Consider the following 10,718-nt stretch of genomic DNA (forward strand, 5'->3'; position numbering starts at 1 on the left):
TTTCAAAGTACAGATCTTGTACCCAGCAAAGAGTGAAAGCATTCTTAACTTCCAGTCACTTTTGTTTCCTCTCATCTGTCCAGGCCAATATTTTCAGCAACACCTCTCAAAGCATGACCTTAATGTATTTTCTTGAATAGTGAGGGAAAGGTATCCAAAAAAAGTTTAACTTGGAGGAAATAATGAAACTGTGGATTGTTTCCATCAGCCTAGTTTTTAGCCTCCAGACAGGAACTTCCTTGATGAAAGCTGTCACACTCTCCAAGCTACTATCTCACTGCAGTCCTTCAACACAGAGGTTCAGGACCGTTTGCCTTCCAGCAGCAGAAACCCCCCCTTTGCTAGACCCAAGTAAAATCCAGGTTGACTTTTTATTCCTCTTGTTTTGAAGTGCTTACTTGAAGCTTTGAAATGCTTACTTGAAGCTCTGCTGCATTTTTAGACAGCTCTGAAATCTTCTTTTGCAGCCCATTGATGTCCATGCAATTCCTAATAATCTAAACAAGACACAGAGTGTTTAGGCACAGCTGAGTGGATTGACAGCTTATTCTTGAAGAAACCAGGCAAAAATGACATCTCCACCCCTAAGCTGCTGCCTACTCTCAAGCAGTACCAGCATTTGTGCACATACATTCCATGTCTTTGCCCCACCAAAACTGCCTCTGCTCCTTTTCCTGCCACCCAGAGCACCAGTAAAAGAGAAAACCCCTCAAAGTGTGATTTATACCCACTGCCAGACCCAGAGAGCTAAAGAAAAGTCAGCCCTGCAGCATGAGAATTGTTTTCAGAAAATTGTAGTTTAATAGATATTTGGACAAAGAAAGACTGATCTGAAGGTGCTGATTTCCTTTACTGTCTTTTATTTAACCTGTTTCTCCATTTCCCCCTGAAAAGTCTGAAATACAGTCTGTAAGCAAGCATTAAAAAACTATCACCTGACAAAAACCAGCTTATAAAATAGTTGCTCTGATGCAGTTAAAAAAAAAAAAACAACAACAACAAAACAGAAGGAATGAACAGCTCTTCTCTGAATAAAAAACGAGCTTAGGGATCCTCTGCTTATGGAGCTGCATTCCCTAAAAGCCTCCTGTAGGTCCTTGGCCAGTGTCAATGGATCCATCTGTGATGGAAGATCCCATCCACTGCATTTTTTAAATTATTTCTGTTACTTATTTTTGGCATTACAGCTCTATACAAGATTACTCCTTTGGATTTAAGGGAGGAAAACAGAAGTGAATATGAAATGATAAAGTGTTGGATGGAGATTGTTTCAATGTAGAGTTTGTCTGTTTATAGCTGTGGGAACCAGAAATACATAGAATTTGCCTATAAATACATTGAATTTGTCTATAAATCTTGGAAAAAAGGTGGTGGTGGGGGAGAAGTAGTTTGTCTGTCCCTATGCTTCCCTAACCCCATATCCTTACTCACCCAGCAAGTGGAAAATAAAAAGCACAATGCAACCTCAAGATATAAAGTTTTATGACAAATCAGCCTTTTAAAGTGTTAGATATTTTGATAACCTAATTATCATGCAAGGCTTCAAAGTATGACAAACATTTTATTTCTTAATGGCAAGAACATATCAAATTATTTGTTTTACCTCTTCCTGGAGAGAAGTAACTTTGATGTTGAGAGACCGATTTTCTTTTTCCTGATCAAGTTTATGGGAAAAAACAAACACAGAAAAAGAGAAAAACAGAAGAATTGGTTTCAGCATGTAAGCAGCAGATCACAAACACATTGTGTGGTGTTGAATCCTTTTGTTTTGGAGAACACACAAACAGGGGAGAGCTGAGGCTGGTGCAGCTCATGAGCCTTCACCAAGGCACAGAGAAGGTCTTACTTTTGATTTTTAACAGCCTGAGCAGCCACACCACTGTTACAGCAAGGTGTGAGGTGCTGTACAAGGGAAACAAGGAAGAGCACCTACTAGCTGTCTGTTGTGGCAGAGAATCTGCTTTCTTTCCTCTTCTGACATGTTCAGGTTGTTTCTTGCTTCCTCTAGCTCTTCTTCCAGGGATTTGATTTTCAACACAGAGTGCTGGAGGCTGCACAGGGGGAAGCAAATCCACAGAAACTTCAGCCAGGTAATGTTGGTTGTTTAGATAGGCTGGAAACAGTATTTTTAGAAGCCACCAGGGACTTCTTTTTTGGCATGACACTTAACAGAAGAGCAACAATCAAGCTTAAGCCCATAATTTCTGTCCAGGAAGCAAATCTCATGGTTTTACTTCCTTTTTATCACCCTCTTCCAGTCTTACAGCAAGGGATGAAACCCCATCCAAGACAGGTGGATGCAAACAAAGCCATGTTAAATATGTTAAAAATTTAGCTCATTACAGTTAAATATAGCAGGTTACCTGAGCACAAATTCATCTTTGCAACACATCACGGCTTATAGTTGGAGAAACCACTTCAATTCAGTATTCAAGGTCACAGCTCTGCCCATGGCAGGCCCGGGGCCATCAGAGTCCCCTACCTTTTTAATTGTTGACATAGATGCTCATTATCTGCCAGGAGCTTGCTGTTGGTCTCATCCAGACCTTCCAGGGTGAGCTTCAGCTTGTTGTTCTCCTCCTGAAGCTTCTGATTGTTGTACTGCAGGTCCGCAAGGCAGGTTATCAAGTCAGAGGTCTCCCTGTCCCAGTGAAAAAGCCAGGCAAGAGTGAAAAAGGTAATTTCATCTACTTCAGACCTTTAAAGCATCCTATTGCACTGATTAGAGGTGAGATGAGAGCCCACAGAGGACTTGTGATGCTGCAGTGTCCAGTCATTTGCTCTGCACAGAGATAACAGGGCAGCTCTAAGTCTGTTCTCCAGTTCTATGGGTATCAAGAACTTTTGGTTTTAAGCATTTTTCTGCTCCCTACAACTGAAGTTTGCTGTCAAAAAGTGCCACAGCTGGATGTCTGCATGAGAGTGCTTTAAGATTTTGCTAATCACCTCATTACTAGTGATGCTTCTGTATTCACTCTGCAATTTCTGGGTCCTTGCTTTTCCCCCAAGCCATCCCCCACCTTATGCTTTCAACCAAAACTTAAATGAGAATCATTCTATTGAGATCCTGAAAAATTATAGTGAAGCTTTAGAGAGCAGATGTTGGATTTCTGCCTAGGCATAAGCTACAAATGAAACTTCTGCTCCTTGTTAAGTGCTTTGCCATTAACAGTCCAAATCATAGACTTCATTGCTACTAGTAAAAAAAAAAAAAAAAAAAAAAAAACCCATCTCAACAAGCTCCCTGTCATAAGAAAAACAACCCCAAACAGAATGCAAGATCAGACTTTTAGGTCATAATGTCTTCTTATCATCAGACAACTAAGAATTTGGTGGAGGCAAGGAACCTGTTTAAATAGGGAAGGACATGACAAATATCTGACCACAGATTAAAAAGGCAAATGGACACAGAAGCACCAAGATATAGGTAGGATAAAATACTGGTTGTCTTTCAAGTCTGACCAGAAGAAAATGACAGCATCAAGAGTTCCAGCAGACTGAGGTGAGCATTAAAATCCCCAAGGGCTCCAAGTTTCAAAATAAGGGCTCTTGGAATTTCTGTCAAGTAGTTTAAAGCCAGGAGTACTATATTCTGAGAAAGAATTGCTTAAATGGACTCACATGTCTCCTTTAGACACATCACCTCCAAAGGCCTCCAGGCTTCCTGAGGTAACATTCATCTGAGCAAGTGACTTGTCAGCTGAAAGAGGTGAGGGCTTTGGTTATAGAGCAAGAAAGTGGAACTTTCCTCAACAGAAACAGAGTGAAACATTCTGCACCTTTAGAGATGTTTTTAAGTACTTGAGATTCCGGGTCTTCCGTGCTTGATGATGATTTCTCAGCAGCACCTTCTTCCCTGAAGGAAAGGAGCATCAAGGGTCACAAAATCAGCAGGACACCAGGTTGCTTACCAACTTTGTAACACTTACAAAACTTCAGCCAAACCCAATGTTGTGGACATGGTGTCCAAATACCACTTTCTTTCCAGAGCCACAGGGGAAGCTTATAACATCTTAGTTTCCACAGAATACTTATTTATCAAAGTGCTGTTACCATTTTCTGTTACGGTCTTCAATCCACTCTCCCATGACGGCATGGTAGGTTTCCAGGTCCATGGAGATATCTTTGTGCTCTGGGTCAAGCTTGTTGCAGAGCTCCTCAAGACTACTGTCCTCTGAGTCACAGCTGGTCGTATGTCTCAAATAATCGATTATCTCGGACACTGCCACTTTCCCTAAGGCAGAAACAGAGGTCAAATGCCAAAGCCTGGCAAGGCACCATAAAAAAACTGTGAGAGGCCATGCTACTGAACTGCATTGGATCCAACCACCCTCAAGAGCTGCAGACAAGCAACTGATTCCTGAACCGAGTTAGAGATCTAGAAAAAAAAAAGCAGTGTAGAGCTCTTCTGTTGGTTGAGATTTTTTTTCCCCTGTAGTGGTGGGTTTTGGTTTTCTTCTGTATAAAAATCCAGTTTACTAGTTTTGTGGACTTCAGTTTAAGAGGAACAAAGTTGACACATGATACTGATCCTTGCTCTCAGGGCCAGGCTGGATGGGGCTCTTGGCAACCTGGGATAAAGGAACATGTCCCTACCCATGGCAGGGGGATGGAATTAGATGATCTTTAAGGTCCCTTCCAACCCAAACCATTCCACGATTCCATGATCAGGCACCATGCAAAAGAGGCACAGACATTTACACATTTATTCTACATCTGCCACAACACAGGCACCTACACATCTCATAGACTGGCATCTCTCAGGGACCAAAACAAGGTCTGAACCTGGGAAATCCATTGAGTGCAGAGCAAAAGAGCAATGAAAAGACCCTGGCAAACCTGTGTGGTGGCTGTCACATGCGTAGAAGATGGTGGTCAGCAGGTTCTCGTCACAGATCAAGCTCACGTTGCACATACTGTCACCTTTGTACCACACAGGCTGCTTCTTTCCTGTGAAGAATAAATCTCTTATTGCCCATCTTTATTTGCTCATAGTAACTTTCATTCCAGATGACTGAAACAACAAAACCAGCTAACCAGCTTCCCTGCCAATAAAAGCAGAGCTTTTAGCACTAAACAACAGGAACTGGTCATAGCCGGGGCCTCTGAGCTGGGAAGTATGCCATGCATCTACTTTTATACATGTACTTTCAGAAAAATTTGGTTATTCTTTCTATGGCATAAACATATGAAACAGGACATTTTAAGAAACCAAGTCTTTCTTCCCTCCCCCTCCAGATGCACTGTAGAGAAATCATTGGGTTATTAAGAAAACAATCCCTAAAACAAACAAAAAACCCCTCAAAACCACAAAAAACCCACTTCAAACTAAGAGCAAAACCAAAACTCCTGTATCTTCAAAAATCAGTCTGAGAGACAAAGCATAGACTAAATTAAAAGCCAAATAAAATTTGGCTATAAAAAAAAAAGTTATAGTACTAGTCAAATAGTAGTCTAAATCTCTTAAACTGTTAAAAATATCTCTTAAATCAAAAATGAAATAGCAAATTTGAAAATGTGTTTGCCTTATTAATTACTCACTTTTTACACTCACACCTTTTTCAGAGAAAATTTAAGATTTGCCTCAGCTCTTTTTGCAGTCTTATAAGATTTGAGTGCCACTAAAATGCATTTTACCGCTTGAAGTTGTAAATAAATGTCATCTACATAGACTGAATGTTCAGATGTCTAGAACCCCAAATTAGGGGGTGTTTTTCTTCAGTATTTTTACCTCTTTCGCTGGAAGGAAATGCCCTTGGCACGGGAAGCTGGACCACAGCACTTCCTGGCTTTTTTTCCGATGTGAAGAAACATAAATTGGGACTTGATGTCAGATACATCTGCTTGGGCCGCACATCCTGGGGCTCAGCGTTTGCTGAGGTGCACGGCCTGCCCTGGGCATTGGCCTCCCTGGCTCCAAAGGGAAATGGAGAAGAGCTGTCCATGGGAGGGGAAGGCACCCAGGAGCTGCTGGATCCCCCGCTGGCCTCCAGCATGGAGTAGGTTCTGTTTGCAGTCTGGTGCCTGGAGCAGGCCCCGAGGCCCGGCGAGGGCGCAGAGAAAACGCCACCAGGGCGGGCCAGGGGCGAGCAAGTGCTCCCACCACTACTGCAGCTTCTCCCTTTCAGTATTTCTTCCAGATTTTTTTTAATATTGCTCTGTGGGCTGTCAAAGTTCTGGGACTGAAATTTTGGTGTCTGCAAGGCCGGGTTAGAGACGTGGTCCATCATTTGGATGGATTTGATTTTCCTGCAGATGCTTTCCACTGGGTTGTGGCGCTGTTTCTTAGCTCCACGTTTAGAAGACTTCATCACTTCCCTTCTCTTGACAAATATCTGGAAAGAACAGGCACAAGATACAAGAGTCAGGGTGATCAACACACACATATTTATGCCAACTTTTCCATTCAGCAGCCAGCTTGGAGCTTTGACATCCAGGGGTTTGGAAACCCTCATTCCACTTATCAGCTCCAACAGAAACCTTCAGTCACAACATTTTAGTGTCCAGGGAATAGAAGCTGATTTGGAAATGTTGGGGAAGAAAGACAGAAATACTTCCTGAAATGTCCCTGCTTATTCTTAAATACCATAACCGTGGCAGGGAGATAAGGGGGAATGTAAATAAAAATTGAAGAACACCCTGCAAATTAGCAGAGGACTTTTTAAATTAAAAGAAACATTTTAATTGTACTGGGGATGGCAGGGGTGAGGCAGAAAATGTGAGACCAACAAGACTTTCAGTGTTTCTGTGAGCCTATGAGACCAAAAAACCTCCAAAACCCAGTGTTCCTTTTACTAAGCAGCCACAGCTGTCATGGTGCCACACTGGAAATTACAGAAGAAATGTGCCCTACAGAGGCACCTCATCCTGTGTGTATTTTTATTATCTAGTCTCCCAGGCAACATTTAAAAGGTATTTCCTACAAGATAAGCATGTTTGCATGTGACTAAGGAATGGGAGGTTCATTTTGCAGGGATAAATCCTCATTCCCAGTGAGGTTCCCATGTCTACATTGCAACCACCTGAACTGATCAGCTGGGAGCTATATTATTAAATAATAATAACATACCAAATGAAGCTAGGTGAAGCTCTCAAGAATCAGATTTTAAGTCATCTTTTAACGTAGAAAAATTAATTCCTTTCTCTCAAAACAGCAGCAGGTTTCACTAGCACTTAACACTTACATAATCTTTGAAGCAGAGAATAAAATTTATATATAAGTATTTATTAATATAGATTGAAAAAAACATAAATATTAAATGTTTAATTTAAGCTAGTTTATTACAGGCTGCCTGCATGGCAGCAACTTAGTTTATATAAGCAGAGACAGGATCTCCAAGTTTATTTTTCTAGTACTTCCACAAGTAGTAGCATTTACTCTAATGAGCATGTCCTTAACCTCAGGAATACTTCAAAAATAAGAATAAAAAGAAGCTCAGAACAATTTTAGAGAAGAGACTACTTTTTAACTATGTCTTGCTTAAAAGATTTACTCCTCAAATAAATGCCAGGAAGCAGAAGCATAGTGCATTATTACAGATATATTTTCTCTAAAGAGCTAGATTAACTACCTTGAAATTAAAATTTAAATACCCTGCAATTAGTTTAGGACTTTTTTTAAGCACACAAGAGCCCTCAAGCAGATATAAGTAACACTCTATTAAGGGTATTTGATTTTTTTTCCCCGTAATATACCAGTAAAAAAAATAACCAAAACAAACAACAAAAAGCACAGCCCAAGACCTTATACCTTACACTAGCACGTGGAAAAACAACTTCTTTTCCTTCTCTGAAGGAGACAGCACAGCTACTTCAGCTCTTCCTCTGAGGAATAGGAGATGCCTGAACTTCAGCATTTAAATAAGCAGGAAAATCAGCTTTACAAGGTACAGGTGCTGCCACTCAGCCCTCAGCTGAGAGCGACCACCAGCTGCAACCAGGCTCTAATCAAGCTTCAGGCTCCTGCTTCCTGGCCTTTTTACCTTTTTCCCCCTCACATCTCTCCTGCTGCTGTTAAATTAATTGCCTGTAATTTCAGTGCAACTTGAAGTCTCCCTGCTCTTCTAATTATTGTTCAAAACAGCAAGGAATGTTGTGATACAGGTTATTGCTGTGTCAAAACTCTGGTTCCTGGGGTGTTTCTCACTTCTATTAGCAGTTCTTTCCTGCTTTTCCCACCTACAAAATTTCAAGCAGGAGCAGATCTCTACTAATTTCTGAGAGTTAGAACCGGGAATCTGTATAAATTTCATCACTCTCACCATTTTTGAAAAGAAGAAAGTGTTGAAGTCTCTTGAGCTGATAGTGTATTAAATAGTCTCTCTGTTAACTGTCATCTCTGCCCTTAGTTCTGTGAAAAAAGAAAATCATTAAGACCCTTAACTAATTCCTTTTTTTTGTATTAAATTATCAAGACATGCAGTAGAGCCTGCCTGTCTGAAGAGCTCTATGGCTCCTGCTAAATTACCCTGGAAATGCCCATTCTCTGATGGCCATATCTCCTGTCCAGCCTGCAGAATGGAGAGGACTGTTTTTCAGCTGGTCTTTTCACCTGGTGTTTGCCTCAGACTTGTCCATTGCTCAAAAAAAAAAAAAAATATTGTGCCATCCCATCAGTGGATCCCTGAACTTCAGAAGCAACACCTCTTTCTGAGATGCTTACACCTTTCAAAAATTTGTGGATTTCTACTCTTTCTGGATGCTTTCAAACACCCCTCACCCCACATAATATATTTAAATTCTACTTATAATTATCCCTTGAAGCTGCTTCTCTTTCACAAACACACTTGTGAGAACAGTAGAACCTGGACCTGGCTGCAGCATTGCTCACACTTTAGTCCTCAGCAAAGTCCCTGTTACCTCTCTTGTGTGAGACATTTACATCATCTCTGACGGACTGTGTTTTGTATACCTTGTTCTCTACTTCAAGAGTTTTTAGCTCAGTTCTTCTCATACAGTGTAGAGAAAAAACAAAAAGCTTCTCCAGCAAATCTGCAGTGCTTGAAATGCACCCACAGACACCATGGTGCTGAATGTGCAACAGAATAGTTAAATAAATTTGGGCCAGCAACTGATGGCCTCTAATGATGCACCTGGCTTACACCAGGGAGCATCTCTTCCCTTCAGAGCTGCACCATGAAAATTCACCTTCCCAGAGAAGTTGAAGACATCCCTACTTATTGTAGGAAGGTGGACTAGATGACTTTTAAAGGTCCCAAACTATTTCATGGTTTTGTAAATTAAGGTCTGTTATGGAAATAAATAACACTGAAAGACATGTTTGTGTGGCATAAAGTGTGTTGATGGATTGCAAATTGGATTGTTTTGGTCAACAGGTTTTACAGGGCAAATATGGACCTTGTACACAAATTTCCCCTTAGTCTGAGTGGGATATATGGGGTTAAAAACCAGAATCAGTTTTGAAAGATTACAGAAACACAAAAAACCAGCCCAAAAAGAAGAGGTCATATGGTTCATAACCATGTGTCTGGGCAGGATCAGTTGGGCAATGACTCCTAAAAAAGGATTGTCTAATCTATTCTCTGAGTTTCTCAGTGATAACAAATCAACATACTTCCAGGGCAATCTATATTTGACTTTGTTTCTGGTAGAAAGCTTGCCTTACTCTGCAACTTACTGCAAAGGAAATGCAACATGCTTTGTAATTTCCTACTTTGCAGGCTCTGCCATGACATTTCACAGCCTTTTATGATGCTGCAGTGGCATTTAGGAGCCAGAAGTACACTGTGCTAGGTGCTGCTCAGCTGCCAGACACAAGTGGGATGGATTTCCCAGAGAGTTACCAAACTAACAGGAAAAAAATCCCAAAGGAAATGAGAATAAACACAAAGCAAAGGTCATAAGTTCTGGGAGATATATACCTTGACAGCACCAGTGTTTGCTGATGGCCTCAGTGACCACCTACACCCCAGCTGCACCTTCTCCTCAGGAGCAATCCATGGGTCACTGCTGCCCTTACCAGGATACAACACTCTCCTATATTTCCAGGGAAATATTTGGGAAGGTGCATGGTCGTGATGCAAGTCAGTGAGGTAAAATTGGTTAAAACTCCAGCACATGAGAACATTTCCCCCTCACCTCAGCACTGAACTTCAATGCCAGAAATCAGCTTTGTATCACTTACAGCACCAGGATATGCAGCCTGTGCCCTTTAGATCATCTCAAAAAATAAGAATAGGTTATGTTCTTTCTAATAAGGGGTCCTGCTGCTATAGCAAGCTTCCCTCTACTTTTCTCTCTCAGGGTATTGATTACATGCCAGAGGCACTTCCTCCTCCAGGTGAATCAGCTGAGAAATGGCAGCACTGCCAATGAGTGTTGGGTGCACAGCTCATCATCCCAAAGTGCCACAGCTTTTTGTGTGTTATGATCCATAACCCAATTATAGGCTGCTTCGTCTTTCCAGAGTACGAGCTCACGTGTGCCCACACAGAGCCACAGCTCTTCTGTGAGTGCAAACGCTCTCAGTACCTGCACAGCTCTTTTGTGAATGCAAAGTGCTTGGATTTCTGGGAAGGGTGAGATGGCCACCTTTTCATAGAATCATGGTAAGAAAAAGCTTTGAAGGGAGAAGCCAATTCTCTTAAATTTTGATCCCTGAAGTAGAATTGACAAACCTGGAGTTCTTTGTTCTGCAAGCAGACTCCTTACAGATTTCCAAGGAGAAATACACTTTTGTTTGAAAACCAAAGCAACTT

At 41.3% G+C, this 10,718-nt stretch overlaps 1 protein-coding gene across 1 annotated transcript in view; it reads right to left on the reverse strand.

Annotated features, from left to right (window-relative positions):
* Positions 1 to 10,030, reverse strand: part of LOC131082980 (inositol 1,4,5-triphosphate receptor associated 2-like) — a 37,802-nt gene extending 27,772 nt beyond the window's left edge. The window contains exons 1-10 of the mRNA XM_058023258.1: positions 9,980 to 10,030; positions 5,732 to 6,335; positions 4,840 to 4,950; positions 4,054 to 4,234; positions 3,780 to 3,856; positions 3,622 to 3,700; positions 2,483 to 2,641; positions 1,934 to 2,051; positions 1,604 to 1,654; positions 420 to 497 (exon numbers count right to left, since the gene is read on the reverse strand). Of these exons, the coding sequence (XP_057879241.1) occupies positions 420 to 497; positions 1,604 to 1,654; positions 1,934 to 2,051; positions 2,483 to 2,641; positions 3,622 to 3,700; positions 3,780 to 3,856; positions 4,054 to 4,234; positions 4,840 to 4,950; positions 5,732 to 6,335; positions 9,980 to 10,030 (1,509 nt within the window). The remainder of the gene's footprint in view (positions 1 to 419; positions 498 to 1,603; positions 1,655 to 1,933; positions 2,052 to 2,482; positions 2,642 to 3,621; positions 3,701 to 3,779; positions 3,857 to 4,053; positions 4,235 to 4,839; positions 4,951 to 5,731; positions 6,336 to 9,979) is intronic.
* Positions 10,031 to 10,718: the final 688 nt, after the last annotated feature.

Source organism: Melospiza georgiana, chromosome 4 (genome assembly GCF_028018845.1).
Source record: "Melospiza georgiana isolate bMelGeo1 chromosome 4, bMelGeo1.pri, whole genome shotgun sequence".
Lineage (NCBI taxonomy): Eukaryota > Metazoa > Chordata > Aves > Passeriformes > Passerellidae > Melospiza > Melospiza georgiana.